This window comes from Pongo abelii, chromosome 19 (assembly GCF_028885655.2).
Source record: "Pongo abelii isolate AG06213 chromosome 19, NHGRI_mPonAbe1-v2.0_pri, whole genome shotgun sequence".
Lineage (NCBI taxonomy): Eukaryota > Metazoa > Chordata > Mammalia > Primates > Hominidae > Pongo > Pongo abelii.
In genome coordinates, this window is record NC_072004.2 from 95,584,009 (window position 1) to 95,609,423 (window position 25,415).

Here is a 25,415-nt window from a genome sequence, read left to right on the forward strand (position 1 = left end):
CCCAAGTATTTCATGTATTTGATGGTACTGTATATGGTGGTGGTTTCCAAATTTCCCATTCCAAGTGTTCATTACTAGCATATAGGAATACAACTGACTCTTCTATATTGACTTTGTAGAATGCTACCTTCCCGAAACTCAATTATTAGTTCCAGTAGCTTTGTGGTAGACTCCTTAGGATTTTCTACATAGAGAAACATATAATCTGTGAAGAAAGACTTCTTCCTTTCCACCCTGGAGGCTTTTTCTTTCTCTTGCCTTGTTGCACTGGCCAGAATCCACAGTGTTAACATTGAACAGAAGGGAGAGGACACCTGTGCCTTGTTCCTGAGAGGGTTACTGAAAGCTCCAATTACCACCGTGGATTTGTCTATTTCCCCTTGCAGTTTTTTCCATTTTTCCTTCCTATATTTCCTGTATTTTGAAGCTCTGTTATTAGGTGCTTAGGTATTTAGTATTGTTATATCCTTGTAATGAATTACCCCTTTATCATTATCAAATGACTCTCTTTGTCCCTTGCAATATTCTTTGCTCTGAGATCTCCTTTGTCTAATATTAATAGAGCTGCTTCAGGTTTATTTTGATGTGTGCATTACCATGGTGTCTTTTTCTCCGTCTTTTCACTTTTGTCTTTATATTTCTCATAAGCAATAGTATATAGTTGTGTATGGCTTTATAATCCAGCGTAACAATATCTGTCTTTTAATTTTGCAGTAGGCAACTTGCTTTTTTTCCCTTGCTCGTGCTTTTTGCTTTTTAAGTGTAATTTTAGAGGAGGATGCATGAGATTCCTCGTATTTGTGCTGAGATGTAATTCACATACCATAAAATTTACCATTTTAAAGTATGCAATTCAGTTTTTAGTACACTTGTACAACCATCACGATTATCTAATTCCAGAACATTATAATCACCTTCAAAAGAAACCCTATACTCATTTTCAGCCACTCCTCGTTTCACCCATCCCCCTCCTCCCACCTCAAGCTCCTGAAACCACTGTGAATGGTTTCCTGCTGATGTCTCTGTGGATCCACCTGTTCAGGACGTTTCATAGAAATGGAATCACACCACGTGTGGCCTTTTGTGTCTGCCTGCTTCCACCTAGCACATTGTCGAGGTTCGTTCAGGTTGTAGTGTGTCAGCACTTCATGCCTTTTTATTGCCAAGTAATATTGTGTGGATTCACCAGTTTTGCTTACAGCTGATGAACATCTGGCTTGTGTCCACTTTTTGGCTCTTATGAACAATGCTACGAACACATTAGGTTTATGTGTGCAGTTTTTTTTTTTTTTTTTAAATTCTCTTGAGTATAGACCTAGGAGAATTGCCGGGTCAACTCCTATGTTCAACATTTTGAGGAACTGCCAAGCTGTTTTCCATAAAGGCTGTGCCCGTTTACAATCCCACTAGCAATGTATGGGGGTTCCAGTTTCTCCACATTCTCCTAAACACTGCAGAGCAGTATATTAGTCCATTTTCATATTGCTATAAAGAACTGCCCAAGCCTGGGTGCTTTAAAAAGGAAAGAAGTTTAATTGACTCACAGTTCAGTGTGGCTGGGGAGACCTCAGGAAACTTACAATCGTGGTGGAAGGCGAAGAGGAAGCAGGAACCTTTTTCACAAGGTGGCAAGAAGTGCCAAGTGAAGTGGGAAGAGCTCCTTATAAAACCATCAGATCTTGTGAGAACTCACTATCACAGGAATAGCATGGGGGAAACTGCTCCCATGATTCAGTTACCTCCACCTGTTCTCTCCTTGACATATGGGGATTAGGGGGATTACAATTCGAGATGAGATCTGGATGGAGACACAAAGCCTAACTAACTATATCAATCAGCTTGGGAAAGTTATCTTAATACCGTCTTCCAATCCATGAACCTGGGATATTTATATGTTTAGGTTTGCAATGCCTTTCAACAAGCTATTTGTGGTTTTCAGTGGACAAGTATAGCCCTTCTTTTGTTAAATTTATTCCTATGTATTTCATTCTTTTTGATGTGATTGTAAATGGAATTATTTTAATTTCATTTTCAGGTTGTTCAGATTGCTAGTGTACAGAAACACTGGCTTTCTCCTATGTTGAACATATATCCTGCAACCTTGCTGACCTCATTTATAAGTTCTGATAGGTGATTTTTTAAATGTGCAAATTCCTTAAGATTTTCTAGGTATAAATCATGTCATCTGTGACTAGAGAGTTTTGATTCTTCCTTTCCGATCTGGATGCCTTATTTCTTTTCTTGCTTAATTGTCCTGGCTCATAACTTCCAGTACGATGTGGGAATAGACGTGGCAAGAGCATTCTTGTTTTGTTCCCAGCCTTAGCGGGTAATGCTGTGGTGTTTCATCGATGCTGTTTATCAGGTTGAAGCAGCCCCCTTCCATTCTTATTTTCTATCTTGAAAAGGTGCTGGATTTTGTCCAGTGCTTTTTCTGCATCTGTAAATCATCATGTGGACTTTGTCCTTTATTCTATTTATAGGGTGTATTACATTGACAGATTTTTGGATATTAAACCAACTTTCCATTCCTGTGATAAATCCCACTTTGTCAGTGTACAATCCTTTTTATATGTTGCTGGATTTGTTTTGCCAGTTTTTTGAGGATTTTTACATCTACATTCATATATTGATCTAGTTTTTTCTTGTGGTAGCTTTGTTTTGGTATCAGGTAATGCTGGCCTCAGGATGAGTTGGGAAATGTTCTGCCTTGTATTTTTTGAAAGATTTCGTGATCCAGCACTTTGGGAGGCTGAGGGAGGCAGATCACAAGGTCAGGAGTTTGAGATCAGCCCGGCCAACATAGTAAAACACCGTCTGTACTAAAAATACAAAAAATTAACCGGGTGTGGTGGCAGGCACCTGTAATCCTAACTACCCGGGAGGCTGAAGCAAGAGAATCACTTGAACCCAGGAGGCAGAGGTTGCAGCAAGCCAAGATTGTGCCACTGCACACCAGCCCAGGCAACAGTGCGAGACTCTGTCAAAAAAAAAAAAAAAATTGTGATGGTGATAATTCTGTAAAAGTTTAGCAGGATTCACAAGTCTTGGCTTTCCTTTGTTGAAAGTTTGATTACTGATTTAACCTTTTTACTTACGAGTCAGTCTGTTTGTCCTAGGAATTTCTCCATTTTATCAAGGTTCATCTGTTGGCAAACTATTCATGGCACTGACACTTTGTATTCTGTAAGGTCAGCTGTACCATCACCTTTCATTCTTGATTTTAGTTATTTGAACACTTTTTTCCTTGGACTTGCTAAAGATTTGTCAATTTTGTTGATCTTTTCAAAGCATGAACCGTTGGTTTCATTGATTTTCTCTATTATTTTTCTATTCATTTATTTCTACTCTCATCTTTATTATTTCCTTTCTTCTGCTTCCTTTGGGTTTAGCTTGCTTTTCTTTTAGTTTGAGGGGAGACAGACAATATGCAATAAATGTAATTATTGACACAGTTATTTTGAACCTACTACCGTTTTGTTTTGTATTTGTCCATCTCATAAGTTCTGTTCCCTTTTCCTTCCTTTTCAGGATTCTTGGATTAAGTATTCCTTAGAACTCTTATTTTGTCTCCTACGTTGGCTGTTTATTTCTGTTTCACATTTTTGTGTTGCTTTAAAGGTTCATACCTAAAAATTGCTTAACACTTTTATATATATTTTACATCTTTAATTCATCACAATCTGCATTTAAGTAATAGTGTAAAAATCTTGACAGCATACTTCCATTACTCCTTTCTTCGGTGTTGTGCTATTTTCGTCATACATTTTATGTCTATGTATTATTTTAAACAATCTTACTACAAAGAAACATGCCAACAGCATCAACATTACCATTCTATTTCTATACTTTAGACATACATCAAAGGGTCAGGACACTCTAGCTCTTGGTTAGAACCCTTTTTATGTCGTTTTCTTTTAGGAAAATTGCCTGGCTTAAGACAAGGCACCCTACATATATTTGTTGAATAAATTTCAACCACCCCCAAAAAAATACAGAAAATATACTGTTAGGAGTATAAATTGGTGGAAAATCTTTCTGGAACGTTAATTTGAAACATGTACCTTGATCAAGAAAAGCACTTCTAAAGATTCTGGCTGGGCACAGTGGCTCATGCCTGTAATCCCAGCACTTTGGGAGACCAAGGCAGGAGGATCACATGAGGTCAGGAGTTCGAGACCAGCCTGGCCAACATAATGAAACCCCGACTCTATTAAAAATACGAAAAATTAGCCAGGCGTGGTGGCGGGCACCTGTAATCCCAGCTACTCAAGAGGCTGAGGCAGGAGAATCGCTTGAACCCAGGAGGTGGAGGTTGCAGTGAGCCAAGATCGCACCATTGTACTCCAGCCTGGGCAACAACAGCGAAACTCCATCTCAAAAAAAAAAACAAACAAAAGATTATTCTAATGAATCTTCAACTGCTTCCAAAGGAGGCATGGTATAGAGGCTGGAAAAGTAGCTTTTTTTTTTTTTTAACATAGTGAAATATGTATGATACATTACTAAGCAAAAACCTGAGTTAATAATGGCAAAGTGGCTTACACTTTTTGCTTAAAAAGGTATGTACAGATAGATGTACAAGATGAATTAAAATACTGGATGGACAGTCATCAAATTGTGAGTTATATCTGGGTAGGATTAAGGATGACTTTTTAAAATTATGCATTCCTTTTTTTTTTTTTTTTTTTTTTTTTTTTTTGCAGTGAGATTATACTTTTGCAATGAAGTGCATAACCCCGGGGTTTTTCATCTGGATTTGGCTGCTGGGGACCTTGGGAAGCCCCTCAGGATCTAGAGCCAGTTTTCCCACCTGACCAGAGGCCCAGTGATACCTACCTAGCAAGGCTCAGCAGACCCCCTGCCTGAACTTGACTCCATCTGGACTCTGGGAGGATCCTGGCCCCAAACCAGCCTCCCAAGAACCTCCATGAGTTCTCTACCTCTTGTACCCTTCTCTTCTCAGCATCACTGCAAATGTTCCACCCCGTCCCGCACCACATCCCCATCTGTGAGCACTTAGCATCCTTCCCTGGTATAGGCAGGAGCAACGCTGAACTTCCTGGAGCAGTCCACATTCCAGACAGCTGCCTACAGCAGAACCACACACCACCAAAGGGAAATAGCATTTTCATCACTGACTGCCCAAGGGCCAGGCTGCTCTCCAGAAAGTCTGGAAACTTTCCTTGTCAACCTTTAGGACTGGTGGTTTTTAAATCTTGGATAATCACATACCATTTCTGATTTGTCAGTACAGTTTGACATTTTCATGGACACATGTATTTTTCCTTTTAGGATGACCTTTCCTGGACAGTGTGTGGGGTAGCTTAAGCCCCACCCCCTTCTCCTGCCATCTCCTCCCCAAGGCACAAATGCTGCCTCCTCCACTGTAACACTGTGTGCTTATTCATCTAAAATCATTCTTACTGGTAATGGAGGCCCTTCCGTCCTCCGGAGTGACTGTGGAAACCTGAGCCACTCCTCACCTCTAACACAAGCCTGACAGCAGCTCCTGATGAGACCAGGTGAGCCTCAGTGAGCTCAGGCGCCTGCAGATACGGACATTGAGGCTGGCACTTGCCAGAGCAGTGGTGGGCGTCACTCCCCACTGCTGCTGAACAAATGCCCTGAACACCCCTCTATCTGGTTCCTCCTTGCCAGGAACTCATTAAGCTGCCTGGGCCTGTAGTCTCGTGCTCCTCCCGCTCGGCCAACAGTGCCACCTGGGAGCCTTGTTAACTGCAGGTTCTCACTCAGCAGGCCAGGGCAGGGCCCAAGCACTTGCATTTCTAACCAGCTCCTGATGATGCAGCTGGTCTACCAGCCACCAGCTGGCTAGCAAGGGTCCAGTCACAGTTTCAGTGAAAGGAAGTTCCATTCATAAACTATACAATTTCAGATGCCTTCAAGTAGAATCGCCTGATGAAATTTAAAAATATTTCCAAGCTCACCCTAACCCTGAAATAAAGATTATCATCCCAACCAATTTCAGGAAGGGAGGGGCCAGCTTTAACATTTCCATTTCAAATATGAGAGCCTGGTCTGTGGCTCATGTGTGTAATCCCAGCACTTTGAGAGGCTGAGGCGGGAGGACTGCTTGAAGTCAGGAGTTTAAGACCAGCCTGGTCAACAGAGACCCTGTCTTTAAAAACATTTAAAAAATTAAAAATTGGGCAGCTGTGGTGCTGTGTGCCTATAAAGCTACAGGTAATTACTTTAAATATTTGAACAGATAACTTAAATAATACTTCAATAATTTAAATATTTAAACAGAAAATTTTCTGTTTAATTTCTGTTTGTCAACACTGTAGTAAGTCATGATCCTGCCACTATACTCCTGCCTGGGCGACAGACAGGGAGATCCTGGCTCTCAAAAAAACAAAAAAAAAAAATTAGAAAAATGAGGCCAGGCATGGTGGCTCACACCTGTTATCCCAGCACTTTGTAAGGCCAAGATGGGAGAATCACTTAAACCCATGAGTGACTGACAGACCAGCCTAGGCCACAAAGTGAGACCCTGTCTCTACAAAAAATTTAAAAATTAGCCAGATGTGCTGGCATGCACCTGTAGTCCCAGCTACTCAGGAGGCTGAGGTGAGAGGATCGCTTGAGCCCAGGAGGTTGTGGCTGCAATGAGTTGTGATGGTGCCACTGCTCTTCAGCCTGGGCGGCAGGGCAAAACTCATCAACAATGAAACTCTCTCCAAAGAAAATTAGAAAATTGAGTGAAATGGGCCGGGTGCGGTGGCTCACGCCTGTAATCCCAGCACTTTGGGAGGCCGAGGTGGGCAGATCACGAGGTCAGGAGATTGAGACCATCTTGGCTAACACGGTGAAACCCCGTCTCTACTGAAATACAAAAAAATTAGCCTGGCAAGGTGGCGGGCGCCTGTACTCCCAGCTGCTTGCGAGGCTGAGGCAGGAGAATGGCATGAACCCAGGAGGTGGAGCTTGCGGTGAGAGGAGATTGCGCCACTGTGCTCCAGCCTGGGCAACAGGCTTTTTCTTTTTTTGAAAAAGAAAAAGAGAAAAGTGAGTGAAATGACCCAAGACTACACAGTAAGTTACTAGAGAAGCTGGTGGCATCTTAGAAATACAGAGTTTATGAGAAAAGTTTTAAATTTTTAATGAAAAAGACTTAGAACAATGTCTTATTTACATGTAAATAAGAAAAGAAAGCAGAATCCCCATATCCTCTTCGAAGGAAGGGAGACGGGAGGCCATTTATGAGAAGAAAGTCCATATAAACCCCATTAAATACAAGCTGGATCTAAATACTTCCAAACAGGAGTACAGAGCAGGTGAGCAGTCTCCATTCATCCCATTGAGCTGCTGCTTCAGATCAGATCAGCAACTGAAAGTGAAGAAAGAAACAGATTAAGGAACAATACAAACAAAATGAAAATTTGTAACGTAAATTTAATTAAAACCTCACAACAGACTTCTCAAAACAAAAAACAGGCCAGGCATAGTGGCTCACGCCTGTAATCCCAGCAGTTTGGGAGGCCGAGGTGGGCGGATCATTGGAGGAGTTCGAGACCAGCCTGGCCAACATGGTGAAACCCCGTCTCTACTAAAAATACAAAAATTAGCTGGCTATGGTGTACGCGTCTGTAATCCCAGCTACTCAGGAGGCTGAGGCAGGAGAATTGCTTGAACCCAGGAGGCAGAGGTTGCAGTGAGCCGAAATCGCGCCACCGCACTCCAGCCTGGGTGACAGAGCGAAACTTCGTCTCAAAAACAAAACAAAACCACAACAAAAAACAAACTCAAGTGCCCCAAACTAAGAATAGGGAAGTTCCCTCTACAATTACAGTAGAGCTGGACGATTTCCTACCGTTCATAGGCATCTCATCAATCTGAGTGGAATAGTACTGCTCGATATCTCTGAGGATGCGGATGTCGTCATTCTTTACAAAGTTAATGGCCACACCCTTCCGGCCATATCGACCTGATCTCCCAATTCTTCAGGAATAAAACAATATTACAGTTAGTATATACAGCAATCAAGATTTAGTAAATGTGTCACAGAAGTGAAGCCAATGAGCGCTTGCACCCTACCTGTGTATGTATAATTCTCTGTTATTGGGGAGATCGTAGTTAATGATGAGGGACACCTGAGGGACGTCCAACCCCCTGGCCCAGACGTCTGTAGAGATAAGCACTCGGCTGCAAAACAGAAAGTGTGTTTGAGGCGATTAAATTACTCATACGAATGTGAGACTGGACTTGCTTCCATTGCTGATTTTAAGGAATCCCGGCTACAAGTCCAAAATGTATGAGATTCTCCTCTCCCACCAGTCTGTCTGCAAACATGAAGCCTCAGGGACAGCACCAGAAACCCCTGTGCAGAGGGGCTGTTGGTGGATTTAGTTACTTCGGTCATGTGCTCCATCAGATTAAAAAAATAGACATCTTTTACTAGACTACCTTTAACTTGTTTAATCGGTCCTAAACCAATAATTGGGAAAAATACTTTACTTTTGCCTAGCAAAAAATTAAAAACGGTAACTTTGGCCAGACATGGCGGCGGCTCATGCCTGTAATCCCAGCACTGCCGGAGGCTGAGGCAGACGGATCACCTGAGGTCAGGAGTTCGAGACCAGCCTGGCCAACATGGTGAAACCCCATCTCTACTAAAAATGCAAAAAAAAAAAAAAAAAAAAAAAAAAAAATTAGCCATTCCAGCTACTCGGGAGGCTGAGGCACAGGAGTCACTTGAAATCAGGAGGCAGAGGCTGCAATGAGCCAAGATTATGCCACTGCACTCCGGCCTGGGTAACGAAGTGAGACTGTCTCAAAAAAAAAAAAAAAAAAAAGGCACACACATTTGTTAAGCTGACCACACAAGGTGGGCAAGGAAGGAAGTCTGATTCAAGTTCAAATGAATGAAACCACCCAATTCATGCTTTCTGACCACTGTGGAATTAAAGTAATCGAGACGATGAACAGAAAACCCCTACTTACTGGAAAAGAAGACACACGCTTGTAACCAAGGTGACCAACCTGGCTAGTTAAGGCTAGTTATCACCTCGACCTAAGTATTACGAGAGCACAGCGGACCCCTCATTAACTAGAAGGTTTTCTGCTCACCCGGGGCCTCAGCTTTCAGAGCAGAAGCTTGTCATCCCCCCAGGTGTGGGGCCTGCACTTAGGCAGTGCATACGAAGTGCTTAGCACACAGTCTAGCAAACCCTGACCCGCAGAGCCACAGCGTAGCGGACCCACCTGGCGCCTGACCGGAACTCCTTCATGATGGACTCTCGCTCTTTCTGGGGCATGTCTCCATGCATGGAGGACACGGTGAAGTTGGCTTCCCTCATTTTCTCCGTCAGCCAGTCCACCTACAAATCCAATCAGCAGATGCTACTGCAAGCTCGTATACCAAACCAGAGATGTGCATTCGGGATTTTACCCCCATCATTTGCAGAACCAGTATCAATATTCATAAGGTAACTGCTCTTAAAACTCAGAATCTTCCTAACTCCATGTACAAACTTTTTCCCAGAAAATGTTGGGGTGCACTCACAAAACCCTCTTACTTTTCTCCATGTGATGACTCTATGGGGGGAGGGGGCCAGGTGTGCTCATTCCCATTTGAAATTTGAATTCCAATCTTGTTAGAATGTAGCCCAACTCCTTTCCTTTCTCAGGAAAGCAGCCGAGAGTTCTCAGGTCTGCCTCCACATTACCATCACCTGGGGATCTAAAACTACTCAGGCCTGGGTTCCACCTTCAACCAGTGAAATCTGAATCTTTAGGGTGGCTGATATCGCTGTTCTGTAAATAAAGTTTCAATGGTCACAGCCACGTCTGACCGTTTGCCTACTGTCTACAGCTGCTTTTGCAAGAGACCACATACCCTGAAAGCTTAAAATACGGACAAACTGGCCCTTTACTGAAAAATCTTGATTTACGTCATTCAGAGACTCAATCTGCAATTTCCCTTCAGCACATGGAGGCTGTGCAGTGCCTCTTACCTTTCTTTTGGTGTTGCAGAAGATGACCGCCTGAGTGATGGTCAGTGTGTCGTAGAGGTCACACAGAGTGTCAAATTTCCACTCTTCCCTCTCCACTGCCACGAAAAACTGCTTGATGCCTTCCAGAGTCAATTCATCACTGAAGGACAAAGACAAATCCTGTTACATCCTCATCCTTCCAGCTAGGACTTGAGGGTGGGCCAAGCCAGGATCCAGGGAGACCCCGGTGGAGAAGGTCACACCGTGATATCTGGTACAGCCCCAGCAGCCCCAGCCCTGTCCTCCATCCCGTCACCACTTCCATCACACAGGCCTCCATTCTGTATCCTACTTAACATTTCACAATGTGCACCACATGGAATATGATTCTAAACAAAACATTGATAAGTAAATACAGTCACCTAATTTTTAAATTTAGAATTATTGGTTCAAACCACAATGAGTATTATAAAAGATGGGTTGTTTTGTTTTGTTTTGTTTTGTTTGAGACAGGGTCTTGCTCTGTTGCCCTGGCTGAAGTGCAGTGGCACAATCAAAGCTCACTGCAGCCTCAGCCTCCTGACCTCAAGCGATCCTCCCACCACAGCCTCCTGAGTAGCTGGGACTACAGGCATGTGCCGGCCCTACCTCGCTAATTTTTTATTATTTGTAGAGATAGGGTCTCCCTATGTTGCCCAGCCTATTTGGTTTTTCAAAACAGGAATTTTAAAAGATTGCATGCTTTCAATTCCTTTACACTCAGGCAGGAGGATAGCCTGAGGCCTGGATTTTGACACCAGCTTCAGCAATACAGCCAGACTCTGGCTATAAGAAGTTTTTGAAATTACGACATAAAATCCTTTATAAATGTGGCCCAGTGTTTTAGTAAACTTGACAAGAGGGGCTCCTACCGTTTCACCAAGATGCGGATTGGGTCAGTCATGAACTTGTTGGTCATCTCCAGAATCTCGTGTGGCAGCGTGGCACTGATGAGAACCACCTGTGTGGCTGGAGGCAGGTACCTGTATACATCGTAAATCTGCTCTTTGAAACCTGGGACAGGGAGCAAGACAGGTGAGGGATGTTTAGGGCGGCACACCCAGAAATGGAAGGTGCACACCCAGTGTTCCCACTGGGTTAGAGGCAGAGTGGTGATAAGGTATGTTTGACAAGAAATCTTATTTTTACAGAACCAGGCCACATCCACGCGTTCTCTCCGTCCCTACTCCCTGCCCACCGGAGTGTTATCTGGTTGAGGGAATCTGGTTTCCCTTTGGTGCTTCTTCAATCTGAAGTGCTCTAGGGATCAAGAAACCCACCCCCAGAGTCCTAGATACCAAATAAAAAGCAATAGAGAGGCTGGCCTGAGTCACCCACAATGAATAAATAAATAAAATCAAGGTAGGAATTTTTTGTTCATAATTGCCACCAAGGCACAATTGTTTTTCCACAATGAAAACACTATTCACATTCAGAACATTCATTGGCTATCTGTTTCAATTTTACACTGTGAAAACTTAAGAACTAAGAATTATGTCACTAGAAAAGTAATTCTTTTGTTACTCATACCTTTATTCAACATTTCATCAGCTTCATCCAAAACCAACATTTTGATAGCACGTGTCCTTAAGCTTCTGCGACGAATCATATCTATAACACGAGATTTTGAAATAATTACGACAAATCATATCTATGAGATTTTGAAATAATCACACCCGAGGCTCCCAGGAAAGAGCTCATCATTCCACTGGTCTCAGCGTTCCAGAGACCTTCCCTCCACCTCCTGCAAGTGACCCAGGTGCAGAAGTCTACCATGTGGCCTACCAAATCGAAAGCTGTCCTGTACCATTTAAGCGCTTCTTACAAATACTACTCGCAGCACCATTTTTAGCGACAAAAGTGCTTACCAAAAACACGCCCTGGAGTGCCCGCAACAACATGCTGTCCATAATCCAACTTCCTGATGTCTTCACCAACATTGGTGCCTCCAATGCAGGCATGGCACTGGACATTCATGTAGTCACCGAGAGCAAGCAGCCCCTAAATCAAAGCACAGGTTCATGTCCAGGGTGGGAGAGAGAAACACCCACGTTTTCCAAAAAGAAAGACTGTTCCTCCTCCAAGATGATCACCAATTATTATTTATGCCATTATTATCTAGAAACCACAAAATTCTCCTGCTCTTTTCTCTGACAACATCCAAGTTAATTTTGCTGTTTTTTTTGTTCGTTTGTTTTTGTTTTTGAGATGGAGTCTCGCTCTGTGGCCCAGGCTGGAGTGCAGCAGCACAATCTTAGCTCACTCCAAGCTCCACCTCCCGGGTTCAGCCTCAACTTCCCGAGTAGCTGGGACTACAGGCGCCAGCCACCACGCCAGGCTAATTTTGTTTTTGTAGTTTTAGTAGAGACAGGGTTTCACTGTGTTAGCCAGGATGGTCTCGATCTCCTGACCTCGTGATCCGCCCGCCTTGGCCTCCCAAAGTGCTGGGATTACAGGCGTGAGCCACCACGCCCAGCCTGCTGGTTTCTTATTACAAAAGCTATACCATTAACAGAAAAGAATATATAAAATTCATAATCCCATCCACCAAAGAAACCGACATTAACATCTTAATATACATCTTTTTAAACATACTTCTTTATACTATGTAAGTATAAAGTGGGTACAATTTATATTTTTTGAGACAGAGTTTCACTCTTGTTGCCCCGGCTAGAGTATAATGGCACAATCTCAGCTCACTGCAACCTCTGCCTCCCGGGTTCAAGTGATTCTCCTGCTTAGCCACCCGAGTAGCTGGGATTACAGGTGCCCACCACCATGCCCAGCTAATTTTTTGTATTTTTAGTAGAGACAGGGTTTCACCATGTTGACCAGGCTGGTCTCAAACTCCTGACCTCAGGTGATCCACCCACCTCAGCCTAATTTATTTTTATTAAAATTGATTTTTCGCTGAAAAATCTACATTTCTAAGGCTGTAAAAAAACTACTGAGAGCACACAAGCCACACCAAAAATGACTTAATACAAACCAGCAATTTATATAATGATTCATGGCAAAATGTTAATCAGGAAGAAAATTTTGAGGTATCAGAAAACAGGATTGGATTAAATAAGTAAGTCAGTGTTTCACAACTAAATCACAAAAGCAGTACTTGCAAATCGGACACCGCTATCTTTAGCCATCTCACCTTCTGGATCTGCACAGCTAACTCTCTTGTGGGAGCCAAGATCAAAGCTTGAGTTTCACGAACCTGGTGAAATAATTTATCAGAAAATAGAGAATCCTCAGTATTATCAAGGTGGACTGTAGTAATTCACACTCAGATCTATATGAGAAATAGTATCTCATATTAATCATACTTCTCATCTCTTACAGAGGTTAGCAAATATTAGTGTCATTTAAATTGCAAATCCAGCAATAACTTAATGTGTCAGGATCCTCGTCCGCAGACAAGCGCTTCCTCTAGTTAAATAGAAAATCATGACAGAATATTAGTTAGTACAAATATTAGTATACAACTAAGACTCTGTAAAAATTTGCTGAGTCAATACATACTAGAAAATTTTAATTGTACTTTTTGAACACTGTAGTTACAGAAGAGAAAGCAAGTATTTCCTAGAATTACAGAACAGTTTGTTTTAAGAATGGCAAATTACCTGAATATCCAAACACTGGAGGACTGAGATACTGAAGGTGGCTGTTTTTCCTGTGCCGGACTGAGACCTATTCAAGGAAACAAGAGCAGTGGGATTAGAGGGAGGACAGGCCACACCACAGCTGCACTCCAAGGCCTGGGCTCCAGAGGCACTTAGGTACCTTCTTCCAACAAGCCCCCGTACCCAATAACATCTTAATTGCAAGGAGGCAGGACTCAGGCCCAGTGTCACAGCTTGTTAAGTGTCCATGAAGAGAGTAGATATGGCTTCTGCATGGGGGCAATGGAGCCACAGACTCTATAACTTCAAGAGGCGTTTCACAGGTGTCAGAAAAAGGAAGACTCCCCTTTATCTAAATACAACTCTTTTCCTTCTAGGATTTTGGACTTTCTCCTCTAAAGAAATTTTTGTGTAAATGAGTCTTTTTTGAAATTAGGCAAACGAAGAATAAAGCTATTAAAAGAGGATTTGTGGTGCTAGGAGATATGGCTATATACAAGTCTTCATCCATAGTTCCTGGCTCACAGCTCCCATAGCCCTTGTTACCGTCTTATTAAATTGATGGGTCTGTTAGGCCTCAGGAAACAATCTTTCTGACCTTCTGCCCTCCTTTCACCTGCTCCACAGCAGGGCTCTAATCTTCCCTGCCTTTCAGATTGTGAGTCATAAAGACCCTCATTTCCTGGCGTGGTGGCTCAGTCAGGCCTGTATTCCCAACACTCTAGGACGCAGAGGCAGGATTGGTTGAAGCCAGGAATTCGAGACCAGCCTGGGCAATACAGCAAGAGACCCCATTTCTAAACAAAACAAAAAACTAACTAGGAATGGCGGCACATTCTGGCAGTCCCAGCTACTTGGGAGGTTGAGGCGGGATGATTCCTTAATCCTTGGAGTTAGAGGCTGCAGTGAGCTATGACTACACCACTGCATTCCCGCCTGGGTGACGAAGTGAGGCCCCATATCTTAAAAAAAATGTTTAGGCCGGGCACAGTGGCTCACGCCTGTAATCCCAAGGCTTTGGGAAGCCAAGGCAGGCAGATTGCCAGGAGTTTGAGAGCAGCCTGGGCAACACAACAAAACCCTGTCTCTACAGAAAATACAAAAATTAACTGGGCATGGTGATGTGTGCCTGTAGTCCCAGCTACTTGGGAGGGTGAGGTGGGAGGATCGCTTGAGGCTGCTGTGAGCTGTAATCACACGACTGCACTCCAGCCTGGTAGACAGAGTAAGACCCTGTCTCGAAAAAAGTAAAAAATTTAAATTTCAAATTTTTTTTTAAAAAAGCATTATGGTATTATCCCAGAAAAGCTCCTGCCCTATTCCCTTGTTGGGGAAAGAATGCTGACCTCATGGAATTTTCCATAAAAACCCAAGAGGACTGGGTTCGAAGAGCTTCTAGATGGCTGAACACAGACAGTGGAACACAAGGAGGTTCCGGGAGGTGACCACCCGCCCCTTGGAGGCTGCACCCCTCCCCCCATATCTGTATCCTCTGCAGTACCCTTTATAATAAACCACTAAATGTGTTTCCCTGAGTTCTCTAAGCTGCTGTTCCAGCAAATTAATCCAACCTAAAGAGGGGATTGTGGGAACCCCAACTTGAAGCTGCTTGGTCAGAAGTTCTAGAGGTCCGAACTTATAACTGGTGTCTTAAAAGAGGGTAGTCGTGGGGACTGAGCCCTCGACCTGCAGGATATGGCCTATCTCCAGGCAGGTGGTGTGAGAGTTGAACTGGAGGACATGCAGCTGGAAAACCCCCACACCTCTGCTCACAGAAGTCTTCTTCTGTGCTGATGATTGTTGTGGTGTTGTGAAAGCAGAGGAAAAGCACAGTCTGTTCTTCCGAAATTGTGTTATATACAATTCCACATGCCAGCAAACCACTAAGCAAAGCTGGCTAAGAAAATGAAAGCCTTGGCCGGGCGCAGTAACTCACGCCTGTAATCCCAGCACTTTAGGAGGCCAAGGAGGGTGGATCACCTGAGGTCAGGAGTTTGAGACCAGCCTGACCAACATGGTGAAACCCCGTCTCTACTAAAAATATGAAAATTAGCCGGGCGTGGTGGTGCATGCCTGTAATCCCAGCTACTTGGGAGGGTGAGGCAGGAGAATAGCTTGAAACTGAGAGGCAAAGGTTACAGTGAGCCAAGATGGCACCACTGCACTTCAGCCTGGGCGAGACTCCATCTCAAAAAGAAAATGAAAGCTTTCTACAGTACAGAACACAAATTAAAAAAATGATTAAACCCTGTGGCTAAAGTCAGGGAAAGTGTTGGAACTGAGTGTGTAGAAGCTGAGGGAAACAGTCATCCCAGAGCATCTAACTGCACTGCGCTGCCCAAATTTACATCCAGCTGCGCCGCACCCCAGGACGACTTACTGTGCAATGACATCTCTGCCTTTGATGATCTGCTTGATTGCTCGTTGCTGGATTGCTGATGGTTTTTCAAAACCTGCAAATAAAAACAAAAAATTAGCTCTCACCACAATGACAGCATAGAAACCCTGTTCTGTGAGCTCCTCAGGGGCAGACATGGTTTGTTTTTTGAACCTGTCCTCCAGCCTAACCCAGTGTTCAACATAGCAAGCTCTCAAAACCCAGGGGCTCAATGAATTGGGCTGAGTGGATTTCTACACTAACATGGGATGTTATCTGTAAAGACAAATCTCTATTTTTAAAAAATCACCAAATTGTAACTAACATGGGATGTTATCTGTAAAGACAAATCTCTATTTTTAAAAAATCACCAAATTGTAGAATATAGAGATACCAGTTTTGTTTAAAAAAAAAAAAAAAAAAATCTGGGCGTGCAACATCTGGAAGTATAAGTGCCAAAACGTTCTGGCAGTTACTGCAGTAGAGGGGTGGAAAGAAGCTTACTTTTTACTCTAATTACTTCCTTAGGTTTGACTGGATTACAAACAACCTATACTACTTTTTAAATTAAAAAAAAAACAACAAAAAACAGGAAAGTCACTGTAGCCATTGTTCTCTCCTACTAGCTAGCATTAAGTTTGTGTGTTGCTGACAGGTCTACAACTCCATTTAACCTGCGTGGGTCACACTGCAAGGTGTCCTATGCTGTTCTCCTGTCTGGATGCAGCTCACTAACTACACCATCTCTCCTGCAAAGCAACTACTACACCAAAGGGTGAGGCTATTTTGAAGAAGAACCACGTGTTTTTCAAGTAAGTAAATAAAATTTTATATACAAAAACTCTATTTCAATTATTTTTTGGTAGTCTCTTAAATGTAGCTCTGCTCAGTTCTGGGGCATAGCGAAAAATAAGAAACAAAAGAAAATGTAGCAAAATTTCCCATCTTAACACAAAGGCAAATATAGCAGATGATTTAAACTCTTCATGAAGAGCAAGCACACAGATGGGAAACTAACAACAGTGTCTTAGGGCAGAGACGGCCTGAGTGCCAGGAAACCAGGTGGGGCTGTCAGCCTCACTGTGAGGCTGGCTGAGATGCTTTTTCACCACCCATCCTCAGCAACTTCGCTTCACTTTGTCCAAACTGTTGTGGCATCAAGAACTACAGGATAAGGCCAGGTGGGGTGGCTCACACCCGTAATGCCATCACTTTGGGAGGCTGAGGCTGGTGGATCACTGAGGTCAGGAGGTCAAGACCAGCCTGGGCAACATAGCAAAATCCCCTCCCTACTAAAAATACAAAAATTAGTAGGACATGGTGGCCCACGCCTATAATCCCAGCTACTCGGGAGGCTGAGGCAAAGGAATCCCTTGAGCCCCAGAAGTGGAAGCTGCAGTCAGCCGAGATCATGCCACTACACTCTAGCCTTGGCAACAGAGCAGGACTGTCAGAAAGAAAAGGAAGAAAGAAAAGAAAAGGAAGAGAACTACAGGATAAAAAATGTCCCTGTCCCAAGCATTAAACACAAGCCATTTATCCCAGATGCTGGTCATTCCTATCTATGTGCCCAACCCCACCTCTTCTCCAGGCTCTCTCTCAGCTTCCTCAGATCTTTCAAACATACCAAGAGACAGCTCCTGATTCTGACTCTCTGGAGTGCTGCCTACCTAGCCAAATGTTTGCAGCATCAACCACCGGTTACTCAAAACACTCCAACTCTCCTTCTTCTGTCACGTTCAATCCATCAGCCAATGCTGTCAGCTCCCTGGTACTCCATTTTCAAGGCAGCACAATCCTCTCTTCCCTGAACTGGAGCAAAAGCTCCCAACTCTTCTGTTTCCTCTCCTGCCTTGCCTCGCCTCACCTCAAATTCACAGACACCCAGAAGAATCTTTAAAACTGCAAATGTGATCAATGTGATCGTGTCACATAGCTACTTAAAACCTTCCAGTGGCTTCCCACTAGATTTCCAAATGAAATTAAAATTATTCGTCACCCTACACGTCTTTGCAAGATGTGGCCCCTGACTAGCTCTCCAAAATCCCACCACAGGGGACTTCTTTCAGTTCCTGGAATGCAGCTGGCTAAGGGCTGCAAGGCCCTGGCACCAGCTGTTCCTTCTGCCCCAACTGCTCTTCCCTCTTCTCATTAACAGTCTCCTTCATCCAGACCTCTGCTCAAATGGCACCCCCTCCTGCGAACCCCCTTACCTCTCTGCTTTACTAATTCTCTCCTCCTTCCCAGTCCCACTCTATTCAATTACCCCGCTTCAGGTTCTTCACAGCAACAACCACTGCCTGGGCAACCTGACAGTATGCTTTCCCCCCAAACGAAATTCAAAACCCGTAAAGGCGCAAACCCATCTGGTTTACCGCCAAAACCCCAGTACCTAGAAAAGCTAATAGGTAGAAAACAGTCATCTGCTGAATGAACGACGCTGAGGTGCCACGAAGCGGCTGCAGCCCCCGACGGACCCAGCGCCGAGCTCTGCACAGGGGACACACCGAAAGCGCCGACACAGCCAGGCGTGAGGGCGAGGACGGGGGTGGGGGTGGGGGTCGGACGTCACTGGCCTCCGAGCCTCGACCCTCACCACGACCTCCGGAGCGCAGGGCCGGCCCGGGAGTCACCAGTCGGGCCCTCAGCCCCCAGCTCGCCCCAGGCTTGCCCCCGACTCGCCCCCGACTCGCCCCCGACTCGCCCTCGCTCACCGTAAGCGTAGATGCCCCGCAGTAGGTCCTCCCGCAGGCCCATGGTGTCGAACGTGGGGGTCACATCCACCTCCTCGCTGGTCTCGAACTCCACTTTAGTCATGTCTTCCTCTTTGAGCAGCCGCTTTCGCGCCGAGCCCGAGGTCGCCATCGTGGCCGTGGTCGCCATGATTCAGAGTCCGTAGACGAGCCCAGCGCGCGCCACACCAGCTCTGGCTGCCGCTTCCGAGAACTGAGCCTTAAGAGGGCGAAAGCGTGAGGCGCCAGACGTGCGTACGTGCGTACGTGCGTGCGCGCGACGCGGCCACGCCTCTGGGGGACGGGGCACTCTTCGTCACGTGAAAGGGAACTGGGCGTTTGCCGCAGGGAAAAGTAAGGTGTTTCTGCTCTCGCGCAATATGCAGTTCCCGCGGGATCTCGTTGAGGCGGGGCACCCGGTTCTTTATAAAGGGTACGGAGGGGGTGGGACTTCTAAAGTTGGCGATGTTTCGTGGGGGTTGTGGAATTTTGCCGACTGGGGTGCTGAGGTTCTTTGAGCGGCGTGTGGACCTGAATCCCCTGGAAACAGGCTGCGGGCCGCGAGGGGCCTCCGCTCCGGGCGGGGTCTCCAGACAGCCACGCCTCGAATAAAAATGACGAGCACGGGTCCTCTGTCGGGCCCGCAGTGAGTGCACTGCGTCGCGGACCCGTAGTGGAGGCGCCCAGCTCGCCGGGGAGATTAGGGTAGAAACTCTCACGGCCGCCGGTGGTGGGCCCCGGCGCGGCGTTGGGCTCGGGCGGGTCTGCGCTGGGGAGGGCCAGGGCCCCTGACGCCGGCGTCCCTCTTTGGGGACGCGCCTGTGTGTATTTTCGCCGTTTGCCTGGTGAGTTGGGGACAGGGTCTCGCTCCGTCTCCCCGGCTGGAGTGCAGTGGTGGGATCAGGGCTCACTGTAGCCTCCGCCTCAGCCTCTGGAGTAGCTGGGACCTCAGGCGCGCGCCACCACGCCCGGCTAATTTTTAAAATTTTTTTGTAGAAACGGGGTTGGGGGACGGGGGAGTTAGGGTTGTCCTGGCTGGTCTTGAACTGCTGGGCCTCAGGTGATCCGCCTGCCTTGGCCTCCCAAAGTGCTGGGATTACAGGCATGAAGCACTGTGCCCGGCAAGCAGCTGTTACAAAGTAAAATACGCGCTGAGCCTGCAATTTGCTCTTAATGAAGGCCTCCTGTCAGTAGACGGTGCCAATAATGCGTGTCCTGCAGCGTAGATAACCCAGACGGGATCATTTTTTAATTGCCCAGCAGAACTTTAACCAGTTGCGCATCTTAACCTGCTTTTTGTTTGTTCGTTTATTTGTTTTGAGACAGTCTGGCTCTGTCGCCCAGGCTGGAGTGCCATGGCAAGATCTCAGTTCGCTGCAGCCTCCACCTCCCGAGCACAGGCGATCCTCCTGCCTCAGCCCCAGAGTACCTGGGACCACAGGTGCCGCTACTACGCGCAGCCACTAACCGCTTTCTTATCTGACACTTTAAGTGCTTCTACGTACCCAGCTCCTCTAATGCCTTTTGAAGCAGCTCCATCATCTTTGAAGGGCAGTTCATGCTGTTGAGAATCATGTTTTTAACTTTGGGAAAATTGTATTTCCACGAGCGCCAGCTCTGTCCTTTTTTTTTTTGTTTTTTTTTTTTTTTTTGACGGAGTCTTGCTCTGTCACCCACGCTGGAATGCAGTGTCGCGATCTCGGCTCACTGCAAGTTCTGCCACCCGGGTTCTCGCCATTCTCCTGCCTCAGCCTCCCAAATAGCTGGGACTACAGACACACGCCACCACGCCCGGCTAATTTTTTGTGTTTTTAGTGTAGACCGGGTTTCACCATGTTGGCCAGGATGGTCTCGATCTTTTAACCTCATCATCCGCCCGCCTCGGCTTCCCAAAGTGCTGGGATTACAGACGTGAGCCACCGCGCCCCGCTATTTTGTGTGTGAGTGTGAGACAGAGCCTCGCTGTGTTCCCCAGGCTGGAGTGCAGTGGCGCAATCTTGGCTCACTGCAACCTCTGCCTCACCCTCCTGAGTAGCTAGGATTACAGGCATGCGCCACCATGCCCGGCTAATTTTTGTATTTTTAGTAGAGATGGGGTTTCCCCATGTTGGTCAGGCTGGTCTTGAACTCATGACCTCATGATCTGCCCACCTCGGCCTCCTAAAATGCTGGGATTAGAGGCTTGAGCCCGGTCTTGTCCTTTTTTATGGTCACAAATCTGGCTTGCATCGCTGGGCACATCTTTAATCTACGGCTTCTTTCTAGGAGTGCTTGAAAGCTCTCCTTTTGTGAAGGTTAATTTTAGTTAAAACCAGAGCATCCTGGTCAGGCCCGGTGGCTCCCGCCTGTAATCCCAGCACTTTGGGAGGCTGAGGCAGACGGATCATGAGTTTAAGAGTTTGCGAACAGCATGGCCAAAATGGTGAAACCCCATCTCTACTAAAAAAAAAATACAAAAATTAGCTGGCCGTGGTGGCGGGTATCTGTAGTCCCAGCTACTCTGGAGGCTGAGGCAGGAGAATCTCCTGAACCCCGGAGGTGGAGTTTGCAGTGAGCCGAGAATGCGCCACTGCACTCCAGCCTGGGCGACAGAGACTCCATCTCAAAAACAAACAGAAAACCAGAGCATCCTTTTATCAAGAAGTCGGTGGATTGCAGTATTTCAAGGGTGAACAAGTAAATGCAGCCTTCTTCAAGAGTGAAGCTCATTCTGGCACCAGAATTTATCCATGACAGATAATTGACCTTCTGATAAACATTCCTTGTAAGGATGCTGGTGTTACCCAAAATATTAAATATTTATAAAGCTGAATAAAATGTAAGTTCTGATACCTTCCTCACTCTACAAAGGATCATTTAGTGCCTCACACGTTGCCAGGCCGTGCTCTAGCGCTTTGTTGTAAAATACACACAGATTTCAATGACTTAATGTAGGAGAAGAATGTAAAATACCTTGTTGACTAAAGAAAAACAGTTAAGCTTTTAAAGAATTAAAGTTAGTTTTATTCAGAAGCCTTACGGAGGACCCTACACCCTGGCCCCAGCCCAGGAGCTCAAGCAGTCCTCCTACCTCGGCCTCTGAAAGTGCCGGAATCACAGGTGTGAGCTGCCAGTCCTCACCTTGTTCAAAGTTTTAAAGTCTAATCCACAAACTGCTTAGATTTGTTTCCTTCACATTTTTATGACTAGATGATCTAACATTTTACGCCATTTTCCTGGAAATGTTTATGCCAGATGTCCAAACACATCTTAAAGGGCTCTAACTTTTCTGGGGAGCAGTAGCTTTTTAGCCCAGAGTCTATGACAATGATGAGAGCTGCTGAGGTTTGGTGCAGTCTCTGGGTGAACGATGCTTTCTAGGGAAACGGGGCATAAAACAGACATGGGCTCTCCTGCCTTGAGATTAATTGGGTGAGATGGACCTCTCCCCAACACACAAACATTGTGGGACACGAGGTGCTGGAGATGGGGCTGCTCACCCAGAGCTTAATGGATCTGTCCACCTTTGTGACCAAGAGGTCTCTTTCTTAGATGCTGAGGGACCCTGGGATGATGAGGGTAAACCCACTTTTTAGAGTAGGAATCTCCAAACCCCAGGCCACGGACCAGTATCAGCACCTGTCTGTGGCCTGTTAGGAACCAGGCCGTGCAGTAGGAGGCGAGCAAGGGAGCTAAACTGAGCTCTGCCTCCTGTCAGCAGCAGCATTGGATTCTGAGAGGAGCGTGAACCCTATTGTGAACTGTGCGTGTGAGGGATCTAGGTTGTGCACTCCTCATGAGAATCTAATGCCTGATGATGTGAGGTGGAATAGTTTCATCCCGAAACCACTACCGCATCCATCTCTGGAAGAATTTTTTTCCACCACCTGTGGAAAAGTTATTGACGTGGTTAGACTTTGTGTCTTCACCCACATCTCATCTTGAATTGTAATCCCATAATCTCTATAATCCCATAATCCCTATAATCCCCACGTGTCGAGGGAGAAACCAGGTGGAGTAACTGAATCATGGGGATGGGTCCCTCATGGTGTTGTCTTGATAGTTCTGTCGCGATCTGATGGTTTTATAAGGGGCCCTTCCCCCTTCACTCGGCACTTCTCCCTTCCTGCCACCTTGTGATGAAGGTGCCTTGCTTCCCCTTCACCTCCTGTCATGATTGTAAGTTTCCTGAGGCCTCCCCAGCCATGCTGAACTGTCAATTAAACCTCTTTCCTTTATAAATTACCCAGTCTCGGACAGTTCTTTGTAGCAGTATGAAAATGGAATAACACATTTGTTTTCCACAAAACCCGTCCCTGTTGCCAAAAAGGCTTTAGAAAACACAGTGTGGGAAGGTGGTGAATAGATGGGAGGAGACTCATGTTTTTGTCATGTAGGAGAGCAACAAGAGCTCCTCTCAGGAGAAGAGGTTTTTGCTGTGAAATATGGTGCGTGCTTTTCCATGGCCTACGTAGTGCTCAGCAGGCGCCCTAGCTTCAATAGGATCCCAAACCCCTCGTTCTGTTTATTGCTGGTAGGCAGTTAGGATGGCATCAGCCGTGTCTTGAGAACATGCCTTGTGAGTCATACACCAGATTTGTTAAAGTGTCGGCTCTGTGTAGCTCTGTTGTGCTGTGCATAGCATCTACTTAAAAAATGAGAGCTGACAGCCCAGCTTAGCTTTCTGTCCACAAATCCCCTGCTTAAACTTCTGGATAAATGTTTCCGTTCCTATGGGAAACCTCCATTATCTCCATAAGTAGAGAATGCAGACAGGTATCTTTTTTCTTTTACTGATGGAGACACTAAGGCCCAGTGTGATAAGTTCAAGCGCCCTACAGGGAAAGGCACAAGCAGGCCAGGCTCTGAGTTCCCTAAACAGTAGCTATAGTGCCTGCCATTTGTCCCTGGCCCCCATGGTGTCTAGGAAAAGAGGCTCCCAGTCACCGAGGTAGACAGACCCCTATGCCTGGTCTCAGCATCCTTGGTTTCCACGTTGGGGAGGGAGACTACTCACCCCATTAAATGTGGCTGCCCCCGCTGCTTCCCTAACGCTCAGTAGGTGTCAATAAATAGTTGTTGGCTTACTCAACGTGTGGACCTCTGGGGCAAGAGAGAGGGAGGGACACAATGCAGTCCCAGCTGGCCAGGAGCGCTGTGAGCTCAGGAGGTTGCTGTGGGGGAGATGGTGAGGCAGGAATTTGGCAGGACTTGTTTCACAAGATACAGGTCACAAAGACCCGCTGATAAAACAGGATGTGGTAAAGAAGCCTCCGAACTCCACCAAAAGCAGGATGGTGATGAAAGCAACCTCCGCCTGTCCTCACTGCTCCTTATATGCTAATTATAACGCATCAGCTGCTAAAAGACACTCCCAACAGCCATGACAGTCTCCAAATGCCATGGCCACCTCTGAAAGTTACCCTGTGTGGTCTGAAACAGGGAGGAACCCTCAGTTCCGGGAATTGCCCACCCCTTTCCCGGAAAACTCATGAACAGTCCACCCCTTTTTAACATATGTTTAAGAAATTACCATAAAAGCCAACCGGCACCCCTCAGGGCTGCTCTGCCTATGGAGTAGTCACGCTTTTATTCCTTTACTTCCTTCATAAACCTGCTTTCTCTTCATTCCGTTGGCTCACTTTTGAGTTCCTTCCCACTGGAAGCCAGGAACCCACGTGGTCTCACAGGCTGAGTCCCACTTTGGGGGTTTGCCCTGTGACAATGGGAACAACCCAGTGGTCTGCCCCCCCTCCAGAGCTGACCTGTCCCTTTTCCTCTACCTTCATTGGCTCCTGGGAATCAGGTAGAAAAGGACGAGGTGGCTCATCTTGCCCAGGAAGCTCAGGGGCAGTGCTGCTGGGCTGCGCTGGGTTCCTGTAACTCATCACTGCAGGAGTTGATGTCCTAGATAGAAGTGACCTCGATCTGATCCAAGGGGCCATCCCCTGAGAGTGACTTCCTGCCAGAAGTCTCCACCCATCCGTAGGTATTAAACGGTGAACACTGTTCTTTTCTAGGCACAGCCCTGCCAGAACCCAACTGGCTGGGGCAAGGCACCTTGCTGAGCGCTGCCTGAACTCACCTCACTGCTGTCTTGACTCTCAGACCCTGCACTGGCTGGACAGAGTCTAGCACATGTGCAGTGTTAACAGAAAAACCAAACCCTGTAAAAATGTTTTCAAGAGGGTTATTCTGAACCAATAGAAGTGACTGTGGCCTGGAAAAAACACAAACCCAAAAAGCCTTAAGTTGTCACAAGGTACCCAGGTAACAGTTTCTGTCAGGCCTCTGAGCCCAAGCTAAGCCATCATATCCCCAGGGACCTGCACGTATACATCCAGAGGGCCTGAAGCAGCTGAAGATTCACAAAAGAAGTGAAAATAGCCTTAACTGATGACATTCCACCATTGTGATTTGTTTCTGCCCCACCCCAACTGATCAATGTACTTTGTAATCTCCCCCACCCTTAAGAAGGGTCTTTGTAATTCTCCCCACCCTTGAGAATGTACTTTGTGAGATCCATCCCCTGCCCCCAAAAACATTGCTCTTAACTCCACCACCTATCCCAAAACCTGTAAGAACTAATGATAATCCCACCGCTCTTTGCTGACTCTTCGGACTCAGCCCGCCTGCACCCAGGTGAAATAAACAGCCTTGTTGCTCACACAAAGCCTGTTTGGTGGTCTCTTCACACGGACACGCGAGACAG

The 25,415-nt window shown here is 45.9% G+C and overlaps 1 protein-coding gene across 1 annotated transcript; it reads right to left on the reverse strand.

Moving 5' to 3' along the window:
* Positions 1-7,101: 7,101 nt before the first annotated feature.
* EIF4A3 (eukaryotic translation initiation factor 4A3) lies at positions 7,102-19,101 on the reverse strand. The gene is made up of 12 exons (XM_002827914.5): positions 18,707-19,101; positions 15,996-16,068; positions 13,616-13,682; positions 13,147-13,209; positions 11,867-11,999; positions 11,529-11,609; positions 10,871-11,012; positions 9,981-10,119; positions 9,229-9,344; positions 8,062-8,169; positions 7,838-7,965; positions 7,102-7,354 (listed from the first exon to the last, which is right to left on the reverse strand). Exons 1-12 carry the CDS (start codon positions 18,873-18,875, stop codon positions 7,338-7,340), a joined length of 1,236 nt encoding a protein of 411 aa, XP_002827960.1. The 5' UTR covers positions 18,876-19,101; the 3' UTR covers positions 7,102-7,337.
* Between the last annotated feature and the right edge of the window lie 6,314 nt (positions 19,102-25,415).